Genomic DNA, 17,425 nt, shown 5'->3' with positions numbered 1-17,425 from the left:
GCTAATCTCCAAGTAGATGTAGACAGGCAAAATCCTAACGTTTCTCAAGCCCTTGATTCTGTGGAATAATGGACCAAAAAAGGCCTGCTGCTCCACGGAACCGAGAACTTGAGAAAAAATATGAATTTGATCTTCCTACATCTGCCTGGAGATTGATATTAAGCCATGAATCCGTCAGATGTGCCCCATCCTCGAGGCGTTGCCAAAACATAGGGTAACAATGGCATTAACCTCAATACTTAACATATTTTTTACCACGAACGAGACGTAACTGTTTACATCTTACAGCCAGGAGTCAATGGACTTTACATTTCGTTGCAACCTTTGGTACCACCAATCTACCAAACGTGATAAATCAAGGTCCAGCTGTAGATAACTGTGTTACACTCATGACGGTGGGAGATTACATGGCTTAAGGGGAAAACAGAAGTTCCTCATTGTCCCTCCCCCACGATTCTAAATGGACCGACCCTCGCATTAGCCTTGTACTTCTATATAACGTGGGTGTTGCTATCACACGGTTTTAGGTTCCAATTCCCTGATGCTTACAAATTACGGGACTTTTCTGCGCACCACGCCTCATTAGCCAATTCCTCCCCCCTCAGAATTTACATTGGCGTGTTCCTTACTGGCGTGTTTGTTTTGTGGGCAAGGTTTTTCTTTTAGTTCCCCCTTTATATTGCCTGTTATTGTCATAAACCGTGCCTGGTACCTGAGTACAACAGTACAGCTCACGTCGAATGGTCCAAGAATCAAGCCGTTGTAAGGTTAGTATTAAATGTTGAATAGTTGTTATGTTGTTCGGCACGCCGAAACATTCCAGGGTCTGGGATCAACACTCAGTCTATGGCTCTTTCCAGCAACGAAGTTCGTACTCTTTAAACAGTTGTAAGATCAACAAGGAACATGTTTGGGTAGAGTCGCAAAGGTTTCGTCAAGCACTTACAGTCTATTGTAAACTATTACTAGAATGAGACTCAGTGCACTGAAGAGGCTAGGCGAGGTAAAATTAGTGGCAAGAACATACATGGTACTTCATTGTGTGTGCCCTCAAACAGTAAACGAAAACGTAGGAAAACATGGCTACTGGGAAAACGACACTGTGATTACCACACTTAAGAGAGGCGAACTAGCACTCCAACCATGAATGAAACAGGGCTGAATGAGCCCTTGGCACTAGATATAAGGACCCGCCATATGTGTTATTTCTGGGGTTTGTAGCCCATGACCTTGGACGTTGGAAGCCTGCCCATCTAGAGCCGAAAATATGCTGCGTTGTCGAAAGCACTAGCTGTAGGCTTACCATTATTACCTGATACGTGCATGTTCACACGTAGCCAGTATAGCTTCCGAATAGGATAGGAAGTGTCATATTGATAAGTTAAAACACGCGCAGCTGTCAATGGAATTCACCACTCAATCGAGCCAATTCTTAAATGTTACAGGGCCTTGTCCGGCACAATTCTCAGACGAGACAAATGTCAATTTGGCATTTAGCACTTTTTGGTGATCATCATATGGTCTTAATATATGGACAACCCCAAGCCAAAACTTTACCCATTTTATCCGTGATTTATGTAATTCCTTGATGGTGAAGGAAAAAAGCAGATTGTCCAGAACAGCCTATGAAGTCATGTTGTTTCTACGCAACTCGGAGACTATGGCATGTTGTATTTATCTTACCGACTACGCCCCCCACACGCCCACCGTCATGTTTGTGCGTGTTTGGCCAATAAGTTGTGTGCTTTACTCCATATCCGCCTACTGTTCAGCGTAATTTTTCTCAAATCCCTATCAAAGCTTTACAACTTTCATTGTTTCACTGTTAAAAACGGAAACAATTGTTCATAAATGTTAATAGCAACCCAAGTTGATTGCACACGTTGTGTGCTATTTGAATTGGTTATGTCACAGAACGAAGACTACCGACCACTTTTGATTACTAATACTTGTTTGAAAGGCACGGTCTACTTTATTTTCTTATCTAGAGTAGAACTCGATGGATATCTTTTTTAACAGTCTTCAATGGAAGAGTTTATAAAAACTTGAAGCCAAGTTTTGAGGATCTTTTAACAATTAGTACCTTGCAAAGGGTGGTGTTCCGGTCACATTCTAACAGTGACATAGTCACCGATATTGGGACAATTCAATTCAGCGCGTCATGAGCGCAACTGAAAATCCAGTAGTATATGGTGTGCTACAATGCTGTGTGTACTACTGGCCATTGGGAATCGAACCCGCGCCCTTTGGTCGGGGTCAACTGCAGGCCATGGGGACAATATCAGCTGGATAAACACTTACACAAAGCTGGTATGGCGACAGGGCTGTAACAAACAGGATGATAAACGGCTGACAGTTGGTGTAAATTGCATTGGCAGACAAAAAGACCGGTAGTAGTCATTTTCACACGAGTCACTTCTCGGTTGACATAAGTTAGAGCAATCATATAACTTTTTAACTTGCTGATTGACAATGTACTTAAGGGCCAATCTGTCCCTGGGTAGAATGTTTGTTTGGTTCCAGAGGGATGCCCAACTTTGCAGGGTTAGGGGTACACTAATATCGGAGAATGTTCACTGTGACCATAAGACTTGGTTCCACTAAAAGAAAACACGATATGATTTTTAGAATTGATGGCGTCAAGTGAGCAAAACTGTGAACAGCATAGCGTCGTAATTCTACGGTTGTCACATGTTGTACTTATGTAAGTCCTTTAATTGATCTACTTCAACTTTCACTGCACTTTTGTTATTGCAGAAGTTCAACACCATCCTCTTGTAAACGGACGTTTCTTGAGACTGTCGTCCGCCATGATTCTGCTGACGGCAGCACTCTTCCTCCTCTTCCTGGGTCACGTGATGCCTCAGGCTCCGGACGACCGCATCAACTGTTACCCTGAGAAGGGTGCAGTACCGCTCCAGACCGCATGTGTCTCACAGCGCGGCTGCACCTGGGCCAACGATACAACTCACCCAAGGGTGCCCATCTGCCACTACCCTGCAGACTACGGGTACGAGGTAACGTCCAAGACCAGGACGGTTCACGGGTACCGGGTGCAGCTGCGGTGGAGGACGGGACAAAGCTGCGCGTTTAGCACACCGGTTCAGACAGTCACGCTGGATGTGGAGCACCAAACTAACAACAGGCTGCGTTTTAAGGTGACATAACGCCATTGTTAAGCGTCATTTCTAAGTATACATGTGATTGAAGAAACACACAAAAAATCAGCCTACCGACAGACTATTTGCCTTGCTTCTTATCTTTAAAGTGATAATTTACATTATGATCTTTAATGACACAACAGAAGTATAGCGACTTTCGCAAGATCGTCAACAACTATACAAACAAGCAAACGAACAAACAAACGAACAAAGTGGACACAAATTAACCAATCAAGGCACAGATTTAGATCAATATGTTGAGTTCAACGCATCACTAAATAACTTGTCAGCTGAAGATCATTTCTGGATCGTTTTTCTTTCCTCAGTTTTATGACCAGAGCAACCCTCGGTACGAGGTTCCCATGGACATGCCCGGTCCGGAAACTGCAGCGTCTCCAGAGTATGAGGTCGGAATTCCGGACTACGGACTCTTTTCCATCAAAGTAACCCGGCGGGACACCGACACCGTCATGTAAGTAAGGCCTGCATGATCTTTTCCGTAAGTCTAATTTTATTTCCAGTAATTTGTAGGGAAAGCCATCTTAGGCACATAATTTCAAGGTAACCAAATTTTGCGTAATCGCCTTCCTCGATTTTAGCGTAATACGTAAGGGGTTATTCTGAATTTAGCATAAAACGTTGTCGGGACCCCCCACCCAGACCCTCAAGTAACCAACCAAAAAAGTGGAATACTTTACATGATGAATTCTTCTTTTCTCCCGGGACCTTGAAATTTATTGTAGAAATTGTCGTCGTTGCATGCTAGTTAAGTGACGCACTCCCTTCAAAGACCTTATATTGATCTTAAGGTTAAGTACAGCCAGTATGTACATTGTGTACCCATCTACTGTACTGCATTTTAATGTTATCGTGGCATGCCGGCACCTTCTGGCCGGATCTCAGGACCCCTATTTGAAGTCTTTTCTGAAAGACGAATGCAACCAACCGGGATGCCCTTCCATGTTTTTGTCTCAGCGTCCAGGTCATGGTTGTCAACGAATCTAGATGTCCAGGCCATGGTTGTCAACGAATCTAGATGTCCAGGCCATGGTTGTCAACGAATCTAGATGTCCAGGCCATGGTTGTCAACGAATCAAGATGTCCAGGCCATGGTTGTCAACGAATCTAGATGTCCAGGCCATGGTTGTTCACAAATCTAGATGTTCATCTTTTCCTTTCAGCTGGGATTCTTCCCTCGGTGGCTTCACCTTTGCAGACCAGTTCCTCCAGATCACCACCAAGCTGCCGTCCCGGTACGTGTACGGGTTCGGAGAGAACGAGCACGCCACGTTCCGCCACGACCTGGACTGGCGCACGTGGGGCATGTTAACCCGGGACGAGTCACCAGGACCGGTGAGTGGGTACCCTGGGAAACCAGTCTAGGACCGGGCCGCTAGCGAGTCCCTTCGGCGGCCCGAGAAAGTAAGGGCCGGTCTAAACTCGGGCTAGAATTCCCCCGTTGCGCTTATTTGTATCGTCGGGCTTAGAGCTAGAGCTTTGGGCGGCCGGAGGAACCGGCTGAAAGGCCTGGTTCACAGGGTAGTAAGTGGGAGGCAGCGGTCCAGTCCCTACTGGGTGATCATATCGTATTGAGGTCATGTCGTACCAAATGATGGACACATGCTAGTCAAATACATGTATATCCCTGGCCTTCAATACAGGTTTTACAAGAGAAAGCAGGCTAACACGCAAGGAGTCTATCAAAGGCCTCATGTGCCATGTATATTTGGAAACATAATACTAGTATATAATATAACATATTTTGTTTTCAACATTATTTTGCATTTTCATTGACGCGTTCATTTGTTTAACCAGGTGCTTAAAACTGTCGAGCCGAGTTCAAATTTCTAGATTGTCTCTTCCTTTGACAGCCAGTTCAAGAGACTGCCTCTGACGGCACGACGTACGACGTGGAGCGGAACAACTACGGGGTGCATCCCTTCTATATGGCTATGGAGGAGAACGGGAACGCCCATGGCGTGCTGCTACTCAACAGCAATCCGCAAGGTGGTACCACATTGGCCTTTTCCCGGGCTGCACCTTCAATAATCATTCTGTGTGCCGTCCTTACTCTATGTCCGCTCCTTTTCATCAACTTGTGACTATGCAATATTGTATTTCTCTATTTTTTTATGTGTGAGGGTTTGTTTTCAATAATACAGAAAAAAACGTATCATCAGATATAATTGTCAACATTTCATCGGAGCTAGCTATAGATGAAACAGACGAGAAAAGTTTATGAAAGTTCCTCTCAATGTTTTCCTTAGACGTAACATTCCAACCCAGGCCCGCCCTGACGTTTCGCACTATCGGGGGCGTGCTGGACTTCTACATGTTCCTGGGGCCCAGCCCAGAGGAGGTGGTACAGCAATATACTCAGGTAACACATGGCAAAGCAAAACAAATGAACCTTACCTCACCGTGAATCAGTAGTCTCTTCCACTGACCCTATGACCTGGAATGTCTGTCATGTCTGATAAAAGAATCCTTCTACTAGCGCTGAACTCTACTTCCTGTCACTCCCGCAAGTTTGACCTTTGTGGTGAGAGTCTGACCTTCGAATTCGTGGTGACACCATCGGTCCACTCAGTTGCTGCCAATCTACTGACGGGTTATTCAAACAACTACGATCACACAAGGACACAAGCGTAGAGGCACATTGATAACAAAACGCATGTGAAAAAAGGAACAGCTGCGGCACTGACAACATTCTTGTATCTATTTTCACAATTCAGTTCAGGTTGATACCAGTACAGTAATTAATTGTCCAGTGAAAGAATGAGAGAGAGAAAGAATGAAATACTCTATATTGTTTTCAGGCGATTGGGCGGCCCTTCATGCCGCCATATTGGTCTCTAGGCTTCCAGCTCTGTCGCTATGGTTACAAGAACCTCCAGCACATCCAAGATGTCGTGGACGGCATGCGGAACTACAACATTCCACAGGTATGCTAAAGTAACTGTTATAACGTGTTTTTGTGGATGCTCTGTGGCATCTGAAAATAGAGTTTACGTGCGCTTTTGCAATCTCAGCAAATAGATAGTTTTGAAACATGTACCTCCCTATGTTAATAAGTTCTACTTAGACGTAAAAAAAAGATACCAACAAGACTAAACTTGACTGCCATTTGTTATAGATTAGCACCACAGTTCTGTCTATGACTGTTTCAGAGCTCATAACCATCTCTTGTATATGTGACAGGTAGAATTTCTTGTCCCCACATTTGATGTTCAGCTATGATATTTTCCATGGTAGGATGTACAGTACGCTGATATAGACTACATGGAGCGTCAGCTGGACTTCACTCTTGACCACACCAACTTTCACGGCCTGCCAGCCTACTTCAGACAGCTGCAGGATGAGGGCATGAAAACCATCATCATTCTGGTAAGATGATGCTTCCATAAACACCATAGTATGTATCAATGGATTATTTTAAACGACTTCTTATGACGATGTTGCCGTATGGGCGGAGCTTCCATGTAAGACATCACGAAATCGCCGGCGAATGCACCCAGATACACGGCGACATGACGACCTGCGTGCCGATTACCGGCGCTTCGAACGTCCCTTGCTCGCACGTAAATGTTGCCCGACGTGTGTGGGTCAACATCACGAAATCGCGGGCGAATACACCCAGACACACGGCGACACGCCGGCCTGCGTGACGATTACCGGCGCTACGAACGTCCCTTGCTCGCACGTAAATGTTGCCCGACTTGTGTGGGTCGACTTCTTCTTCGGGGCAGACGGAGCTCTCTTCCGCCTAAGTCGAATTTGGCACCCGGTGGTAGAGGAGGTCACTATTCTTAGACGAGCTACGGAATAGGCAGCGCTACTCTAAGGCTTGTGGTATAAGTGGTACACGGTGGTAGAGGTGGTTTTCATACTAAGACGAGCGAAGGAATTGGCAGAGCTTCACTAAGGCTTGTGGTATAAGTGGTACACGGTGGTATAGGTGGTTTTTATACTTAGACGAGTGAAGGAATAGGCAGCGCTACTCTAAGGCTTGTGGTATAAGTGGTACACGGTGGTATAGGTGGTTTTCCTCACATACCACCGTGTACCACTTATGGCTTGTGGTATAAGTGGTACACGGTGGTATAGGTGGTTTTCATACTTAGACGAGTGAAGGAATAGACAGCGCTACTCTAAGGCTTGTGGTATAAGTGGTACACGGTGGTATAGGTGGTTTTCATCATATACCACCGTGTCCCACTTATGGCTTGTGGTATAAGTGGTACACGGTGGTATAGGTGTTTCATACTTAGACGAGTGAAGGAATAGGCAGCGCTACTCTAAAGCTTGTGGTATAAGTGGTACACGGTGGTATATGATGAAAACCACCTATACCACCGTGTAACACTTATACCACAAGCCTTAGAGTAGCGATGCCTATCCCTTCGCTCGTCTCAGTATGAAAACCACCTATACCACCGTGTACCACTTATACCACAAGCCTTAGAGTAGCGCTGCCTATTCCGTAGCTCGTCTCCGTATAAAAGCCACATCTACCACCGTGTACCACTTATACCACAAGCCATAAGTGGTACACGGTTGTATATGATGAAAACCACATATACCACCGTGTACCACTTATACCACAAGCCTTAGAGTAGCGCTGCCTATTCCTTCACTCGTCTAAGTATGAAACACCTATACCACCGTGTACCACTTATACCACAAGCCATAAGTGGTACACGGTGGTATATGATGAAAACCACCTATACCACCGTGTACCACTTATACCACAAGCCTTAGAGTAGAGATACTTATGCCGTCACTCGTCTAAGTATGAAACACCTATACCACCGTGTACCACTTATACCACAAGCCTTAGAGTAGCGCTGCCTATTCCTTCACTCGTCTAAGTATGAAAACCACCTATACCACCGTGTACCACTTATACCACAAGCCTTAGAGTAGCGCTGCCTATTCCTTCACTCGTCTAAGTATGAAACAGCTATACCACCGTGTACCACTTATACCACAAGCCTTAGAGTAGCGCTGCCTATTCCTTCACTCGTCTAAGTATGAAAACCACCTATACCACCGTGTACCACTTATACCACAAGCCTTAGAGTAGCGCTGCCTATTCCTTCACTCGTCTAAGTATGAAACACCTATACCACCGTGTACCACTTATACCACAAGCCATAAGTGGTACACGGTGGTATATGATGAAAACCACCTATACCACCGTGTACCACTTATACCACAAGCCTTAGAGTAGCGCTGTCTATTCCTTCACTCGTCTAAGTATGAAACACCTATACCACCGTGTACCACTTATACCACAAGCCATAAGTGGTACACGGTGGTATATGATGAAAACCACCTATACCACCGTGTACCACTTATACCACAAGCCTTAGAGTAGCGCTGCCTATTCCTTCACTCGTCTAAGTATGAAAACCACCTATACCACCGTGTACCACTTATACCACAAGCCTTAGAGTAGCGCTGCCTATTCCTTCACTCGTCTAAGTATGAAACAGCTATACCACCGTGTACCACTTATACCACAAGCCATAAGTGGTACACGGTGGTATATGATGAAAACCACCTATACCACCGTGTACCACTTATACCACAAGCCTTAGAGTAGCGCTGCCTATTCCTTCACTCGTCTAAGTATGAAAACCACCTATACCACCGTGTACCACTTATACCACAAGCCTTAGAGTAGCGTTGCCTATTCCTTCGCTCGTCTCAGTAGGAAAACCACCTATACCACCGTGTACCACTTATACCACAAGCCATAAGTGGCACACGGTGGTATATGATGAAAACCACCTATACCACCGTGTACCACTTATACCACAAGCCTTAGAGTAGCGCTGCCTATTCCTTCACTCGTCTAAGTATGAAAACCACCTATACCACCGTGTACCACTTATACCACAAGCCTTAGAGTAGCGTTGCCTATTCCTTCGCTCGTCTCAGTAGGAAAACCACCTATACCACCGTGTACCACTTATACCACAAGCCATAAGTGGTACACGGTGGTATATTATGAAAACCACCTATACCACCGTGTACCACTTATACCACAAGCCTTAGTGAAGCTCTGCCAATTCCTTCGCTCGTCTCAGTATGAAAACCACCTCTACCACCGTGTACCACTTATACCACAAGCCTTAGTGAAGCTCTGCCAATTCCTTCGCTCGTCTCAGTATGAAAACCACCTATACCCCCATGTACCACTTATACCACAAGCCTTAGAGTAGCGCTGCCTATTCCTTCTCTCGTCTAAGAATAGCGACCTCCTCTACCACCGGGTGCCAAATTCGACTTAGGCGGAAGAGAGCTCCGTCTGCCCCGAAGAAGAAGTCGACCCACACACGTCGGGCAACATTTACGTGCGAGCAAGGGACGTTCGTAGCGCCGGTAATCGTCACGCAGGCCGGCATGTCGCCGTGTGTCTGGGTGTATTTGCCCGCGATTTCGTGATGTTGACCCACACACGTCGGGCAACATTTACGTGCGAGCAAGGGACGTTCGAAGCGCCGGTAATCGGCACGCAGGTCGTCATGTCGCCGTGTATCTGGGTGCATTCGCCGGCGATTTCGTGATGTCTTACATGGAAGCTCCGCCGCCGTAGGCGGCTTGACTAAAGAATTATATTTGACACGTTTTGTAGAACAAGCTCGAGACAGCAATCAATGATCTAACGTTGCAGCATACTTTCATTCATATCTCTACCATCACTTGTCATTCTTGCAGTAGCAATTTTGAATATATAGTAATTGTGAAATGAGCTTCAATGTGTGTGGTTGACCAGAATCCGCAAAGATTCCCCTATGTAAAAATTGGCTCCATTTCGTCTAGCACAAATTAGTCTTAGTTCCTGGCGGATAAAGAATGCACAGTGACATGGTTTTCTGACATGTTTTAGGACCCCGCTATCAGTAAGAACGAGACTGACTACCCAGCCTGGGACAGGGGCGTTCAGATGGACATATGGATTAAAGACGAGAACCAGGCTGGACCGGCTTACGGAAAGGTCAGTTAGAAGATTAGAACCATATAATCAGTGAATGAAATTAATTCAACGAGTAATTAGATTAAAAACAAAAACATTTTTAATCAATTACAGGAATACTGTAGATCATAAATTTTGTGGTCAATAATAATACTTCTGTTATATGGTATTCGTCAGGTGTGGCCGGAGTATGCGGACGAGTTTCTACCCGGAAAAATGGAGAATGCTTCATGGGACTTTCAGGTGGAGGTGGGAATGATTTCCTTGCATTTGCATGAAATCACAACATTCTTTTTTGTCAAACGAGAGTGCAATAATCAGTTGCATGTTGCCATTCATGCATTTTTGGAATGAAGAGGTTTAGGAAAGTGATGGTTTCGATATGCGTTGGTTTCAATAAATGTTTGGTCTAAAGGTCAACGTAGTAGTGGCGCACTTAAGTAGCCCAAAACGGCTACCAATTCTCTATTGGTTCTACCATGGGTATTAGGAAGAAGGGTAAACTATTTATCATAGAGTAATGTGTGTGCAACAGCTAATGGCACAGGGTGCCATCTATAACCGATGTCTTATCACACACGTCTCATACAGAATTACCGTTCGCTGGTTGGTTTTCCGGACTTCCTGAAGACGTCCACTCACGACTGGTGGCACGAACAGATCATTGACTTCCACAACAACCCGACAGACGGCATCAGATTCGACGGGATATGGATCGTATGTTATCTCAAACAGTACTTCAAAACTACGTTACAGAAAAACGCCCGCACATGTAGTCTAACCGTGGTAGTGTTGGATCAAAGATACCCGACATCAGCGTCACATACTAGTTCGAAAACCACACAACATCCGGTAAAACATTTATGTCGACGATGTATGGTTACTTTAGGAGCAATCGACGTAGATTATGAACGTGTATGCTGTGCACATTTTTTCTACAAACGCGAATGTTTGTGTTTTCTGTTGCTTTTTTTCATTTTTTTCCTTTTCCTTTTTTGTCCAGGACATGAACGAACCCGCTAACTTCATTCACGGAAACTACGACCCTATGACCAACTCCGGGAGGTGTGAGAACAACCGATGGAACAACCCAGACTACAAGCCCTGTAAGCTGTCATATTGGGAGTTTGCTTGACTCTGATAAGTATGAAGATGCAAAACAGAATATCTCTCGAGAATATCTTTTTTGCCTTTTTATATCTCAATTTGCTAACCCAACCTTAACACGTCTATTGGCTGTGAAAATTTTACAGTTATCGAGGATTTTTGTTTGACCTGAAATCCGTAGGGATAATGGGAGACCTGTACAGTAAGACCATCTGTATGGACGCACATCAGGAGGGGACTGACGGCACTACTTACAGACACTACGATGTGCACAACCTGTACGGCTGGAGTCAAACACCTACCACACTCAGGCAAGTACCTCAGAACAAGATTGAAGCTCTAGCCCCTGACGATATAGTCTCGATCTAGTTATCTGCATCTTTTGAATTGTGATGACTGTGAAGTCATGGGCGCCATTGCTCTAGACAGACCTTCACTTATCGGGTCCCTCAAAGCTTGATAGCCAATACCTCCAAGTCTAAGTCCTCTTATTGTTTAGAACATCGTAATCCGTTTATTTAAGAAGTTACTGTCAGGCTGAGTACTGCCTTATGAAACAGTGCGGTGATGACTGGTTTCCTTAGTCACAGAAAATCTTGACCTTCTGTTGGACTGATTGTCATAGTGATAAAGAATCCTGAGCTCCTATCGGTAGCTCTGTGAATGGGAATGGTTCTCTCGAGTTAGAGGTGAACGGCCACAGACTCTTGTAAGGAGTCCCAAGTCCCAATCAGCCAGAGATGTTGTAACACAGGCTACTGTTGCTATATCTGTTTGTAGGAGTGCGCGAGTAGCGACAGGGAAGCGCAGCATCGTTGTGACCAGGTCCACGTTCCCCGGCAGCGGGAAGAGCGGAGGGCACTGGCTGGGCGACAACACCAGCAAGTGGGACCACCTCCATAAGTCAATCATCGGTACTGTTACTCCTCATTACCCCACTAGCATTTGCCAAAGAATGACCCTTCAAAACCTAATAAACCTTTAACGAAAACAAAGTGGAATTTTGAACACATTCAGCCTTGCTATATCTGTTCCCTTGACAATGAAGTGTTACCTTTTTTATCCACAGGGATGCTGGAGTTCAACCTCTTTGGTATTCCGTATGTGAGTAGTATCAATTTTTCATCATGTTGGCACGTGTTTGTTTCTCTATACATGTAGTACAATCAAGAGCATTGCTGTAGATTGAAAGACTGGTACTTCCAGTGCACGGACACTCTGCTCTTTTAGATAATTCACAAGGTCTATACCAATGAAAATATTTCTGAAGACCTTGCGAGGTTTGATGAAGATTAGAATGCATCTTTTTCTGTATGTCCTTGTCAGATTGGTGCAGACATCTGTGGGTTCTGGGGCGAGCCTGACCGTGAGATGTGTTGGCGGTGGATGCAGCTTGGTGCGTTTTACCCCTACAGCCGCAACCATAACCAGAAGGACGTCATAGCAGTGAGTACAGAAACCTGGATCACGTCTATATGCCCTTGTCACACAGCACGAAATACGTCGAGCTCTACTGAAAATTGACATTTTCAGCAGTAATACGCCCGGGGCTCTGTCGATAATCGTGCAATTGTTATGGATCGGCCAATGCCCCTGCTCCCCACAAAGCATGATAGGGTAGATTTTGAGGTGCAAGATACTAACATGCGACCCAAGATTCAAGAATTATCGGTATAATACACCGCAGGTTAGTATTCACAATAGTAGAAACAGCATCGACGAGATAGTGTCCACGTAATAAAACAACGACAAATACTTTACTTTTTGCATTTGTAGGAACAAGATCCGTCCGCCTGGGGTCCGGAGTTTGCCGAGGCTTCCCGGGCGGTGCTGCTGACCCGCTACCGCCTGCTGCCCTACCTCTACACGCTGTTCTACGAGGCGCACACAAAAGGGTCCACTGTTGTACGGCCGCTCTTGCACGAGTAGGTTATTTTGCCTTAGATCTAATAAGAAAATCAAGAATCTTTGAAAAATAATTACCTATATTTTTCTATATTGATCGATTTTGTTCTTTTTACCATTACTTTAAATCCTCTTTTTGAAACCCAATGTTGTGATGATTGGTGTATGTTTTCCTTCGCAAAGGTTCCGCACGGATAGGAACGCCTGGACGGTTGACAGACAGTTCTTGTGGGGCCCAGCTCTCCTCATCTCACCTGTATTGGATCAGGTTCGTAGAGAGAAACCACATTTCCTATAGGCCTACAATTGGACAGTTTATTTTTGTTTTCTCATTCTTCAGATCGATGATCTAAACATGTCTCGTTCTTGATGCTCACCAGGGTGCGACCAGTGTGACTGCGTACATGCCTGATGCCAGATGGTTCGACTACTACACGGTAAGCTGAACACATGAAAGGAAAGATACCTTTTGACTACAATCTCTCTCCTACCAAACCATGTCGAGATTAGGGATTAAACTTTTAAAGCGTAATTTATGCAAATAGATACATGTATCTCATAATCTTATTTTGTCTTTATGGATTGGTGTACACAGTTTACAATGTCTAAAATCACAGAACCCACACATTATGGAAAAGGCGAGGCTTTTCGTCTTCCTCTATTTAGAAAAACAAACAAGCCAAACCCATGCAACACTAGTATTTCAACGGAGTAGTCTAGCTTGTTGAAATAATGTCAATCACTAGTCCATATGTATGTCTCCTACGTATCTACCATGTACTTGCAATTAGCCTTCGGGCATGAACTTGCAAATAAACTTTCACTGTTGATGCAGTCTTGTAACCACACTAGTATGGACACACATTTTCGCTATTTCCTGTAGGGTGGTGAAGTCCGTTCCTCCAGCCGCGGCAGTAACATGACGATCCCGTGTGATATGAACTGTATCCCGCTCCACGTGCGGGGCGGGTACATCATCCCAACACAGGAGCCCGCAACCAACACACAAGCAAGGCAAGTAGAAGACCATTATACTGTGGCTTTTTGCTTTAGAAATAAAGAAGAGCAACACACAACTATGTCACTGTAATGGTTCAATGAGCAGAAAACAACGGAATGCATGTAGCACACTATTTTTGAATACCTTTTAACATGAGTTGTTGATTATCAGCCGACAGAACAAGTTTGAGATGTTGGTTGTTCTGAATGATGACGAGGTAGCAGAAGGTCGATTGTTCTGGGACGACGGAGAAAGTGCCGGTTAGTCTGCCGTCCAATTTCCCTTGTCTTTATATTCTTTATCCATTTTCTAATCTACTTCTCTTGAAACTAATAAATCTATTTCATAGTTATGTATTAGCTGCAATTGCAAATATTCCGTAATTTACTGAATAAGAAATATGACATAAATGTTTCCTCAATGTCATCTTTCTTCTTTTCTACAGACACCATTGAAAGTGGGGATTACCTGCTGCTGGAGTTAAGAGCCAACACAGTAAGATGATAATACATTTCTTTCTTTCTTCTAAAAATCCAAATTAGCTCTTCATCCTAAAAGGTTTCATTCAAACGAATCTCCTTTGACGTATCATCTGTTTGTGTTTCATTGGTCCATGTTCCTTTTTTTTCCAAATGTGTTATTCTGTAGGGCGGTGTTACCACGGTTGTCACACACAAAGGTTACCAGCCCGACAGCACGGCCACGATCGGCAGTGTGAAGGTGTTCGGACTGAAGAGCACGGTGGGGGAGGTACAGCTGGACGGTGTGACCACCTCTAGGTACACGTATCGGAACAAGGTGGGTTTTATTATCAACCAGTACCTATGCATAATGCGTGATATAATCATTACAATCAATAGATCCATAGATAAACCTATCTCTCTATGTATGTCTATCTTGTCCCTTCAACGACCAGAAGGTCTAGGGGCTAGGTAGATCACAAGATAGGTAACGTTGGGTAACATAAATTCGGGATTTTTCCGATAATGATTGACTGAAATCAATCTAGCAGAACAATAAACCATCCTTTTTTTCTATTATTCTGTCAGCATCATGTACTATCTTTGCACTAATCATATATATGGTAGATGTTGTCTCTAGTCGTGCTGACACCATAATATTTAAACTTGAAACTACCATCCGCCGCACACACAATGACGGTGCTGTCGGACAGGGGTGAACATTAATTCGGGAGAGAAGATTCGTCTTGAATATCTTACCGCTAATTACATTTTATACAGCAGCTATTCGTTCCATCCTTGGCTTGAGGAGAGTGCTATGGATATAGACGTGTCCAAGTAAAAAAATACACGAAAGAACGGCCGTACCGCACACATCAGGCCTACGGGAACAACCCGTGTGTTGAGTCGGTAGCTATAGAACGTCAAAGTCGACATCCACCGTCATGGCAACGTGTACATTATTCATGGCAAGTTAGCCGGATGCCGTAGCATTGATAATACTACTATGTCCATGTATTCCTTGTTGTGTTAGGAGCAAACTTTGAGGAAAATATCGTCCTCAGTCCACAATCACACGCAACATTTAGACAAAAAAGTGTTCCTCACAAACCTTTGTCGTCTGCTTGACAACAGGATTCTGGGTAATGATATGGCGGTGGGAAAATACACGTGCCGTAGGTTGTAGCAACAAAGAGGGGTTTTGATGATTGATCACACTTAGAGTCCAATTGCAGGTCAGCAATTTTAAGAAAATAAGTTGTCTTGTAAATGATTGTGTTTAGCAGGAAGCGGATGTGACATTTGTCTTATAAACCAGCCGACAACGATGTAGTGTGATTCTCCCACAAAGCCCTCAGACTGTTCCAATAAAGGACGGAGAGTTGTTGTCCTCGTCGCCTTCTAATGCATGGTTATCGAAGCTTTTCAGACAGTGTTCTGAATACGTTAGTCTGTCAAGTTCGCATTTCTAGCGGTATTACTGATGTTGCATCTAGCACATATCCCTAAATACCCCGTTTTCGAAAAATCCCGAATTTAAGTACCCCACGAATTTATGTTACCCAACGTTACATGTAGGCACACATAATGAGAACTTGAAGAACTCAATCGAACTTCACGAGAACAAAGTTTCCTCCATATGGCTAGATAAATCTTAAAGCTGGCACTCTGACGTAACTTTAAATTTCAGTCGCTGAAGATCTGGTGTTGATGTCGAAGATACTTTAACAATGAGGAAAACGTGAGGAGCATAATAAAACTACTTCACACGTATGTCATTTATCTTTTGAATGCAAGATCGTCCTGGAGATGTATCAGGCCTCAGATGATGTCTGGTTGACTTTTTAAAAACTCGAAAGGACTGTATCTGCTTACTCAGATACCCATTTGTATCTACATACTATATAACGTTAGCCGCCCTTCGGCGTAACACACCAGATTTTCTGAACACCTGACTGCAAGCGTTGCTTAAAGCTATGTGGTGAGGATACTCCTACCAGCAGACTAAAAGTGTTAAAACGTTTTCCGCTTTATAGGTGCTTCACATCACCAGCATGGATCTGGACTTGGCCGTCAACCACGAGATTAGGTGGAGCCAGACTACGTCAGCTGCAGTACACCATCTACCCGCAAGATGGCCGCTGCTGTTCGTTTTCGCTATACTCTATGCTTTACTGACGTGAATGCGTCATACGATGATGTCGTTACCGCGAAAATTAAGAGATACAAATAATACATGTTAGAAAGGATAGGACGACAACATCAACTGTAGCACGTTCTGTTTGAATACGCTTTTAAAGTGAGTTGACTGCCTGTAGAGTAGGAGTTACTTATAATCTACGTTGTGGTGTGGATCTTTCGGAGCTGAAGCAAATTGATTTGTTACGACGAATTAAAATGATGATTTATGCCGCATTGATGTTAATTTTACGTTGCCGGCATTGAAAATAGCAAAAAGACTGTAGTTCCCTGCAAGATGCTTTAACTGCTAACAGCGATTTTAACAAATGCATTGACATGCTTCTTGTCTACACGTGTCAATCAATGTTAGCCTTGAAAAGCTTGAAAAAGAGAAATGTCAAGTTTTGCGATGTTTATCACATACTTTTTGGTCAAATGTCAACAGTAGGCAAGTATCTCTTTCTACAGTTGTTAATTTTCATGCTTTTGAGGTTGTAAAATTTACCTTGTTTGATGTTGCTTCTTGCATCTATCTTCTGTAATGTTTTCAAATGTTTTTGAATGTCGTAAATGTTAATAAATGTAAGCATAACAAATTGAACAAATGTCGCATTCCATGGACTCT

General features: G+C 44.0%; 1 protein-coding gene across 1 annotated transcript; it reads left to right on the top strand.

The window, feature by feature from the left end:
* The first annotated feature begins 487 nt into the window (after positions 1-487).
* Positions 488-17,412, top strand: LOC136437211 (sucrase-isomaltase, intestinal-like). The gene is made up of 24 exons (XM_066431692.1): positions 488-767; positions 2,758-3,158; positions 3,488-3,633; positions 4,343-4,514; positions 5,033-5,168; positions 5,429-5,541; positions 5,981-6,106; positions 6,417-6,548; positions 10,060-10,167; positions 10,324-10,395; positions 10,738-10,863; positions 11,150-11,252; positions 11,435-11,621; positions 11,971-12,167; positions 12,323-12,357; positions 12,580-12,699; positions 13,030-13,178; positions 13,342-13,426; positions 13,539-13,595; positions 14,042-14,172; positions 14,330-14,418; positions 14,604-14,653; positions 14,807-14,956; positions 16,656-17,412. The coding sequence occupies exons 2-24, from the start codon at positions 2,811-2,813 to the stop codon at positions 16,800-16,802; spliced, it is 2,979 nt and encodes a 992-aa protein (XP_066287789.1). The 5' UTR covers positions 488-767; positions 2,758-2,810; the 3' UTR covers positions 16,803-17,412.
* Positions 17,413-17,425: the final 13 nt, after the last annotated feature.

The sequence above is a fragment of the Branchiostoma lanceolatum genome, chromosome 6, assembly GCF_035083965.1.
Source record: "Branchiostoma lanceolatum isolate klBraLanc5 chromosome 6, klBraLanc5.hap2, whole genome shotgun sequence".
Lineage (NCBI taxonomy): Eukaryota > Metazoa > Chordata > Leptocardii > Amphioxiformes > Branchiostomatidae > Branchiostoma > Branchiostoma lanceolatum.
This window is presented reverse-complemented; position numbering and strand designations above follow the sequence as displayed.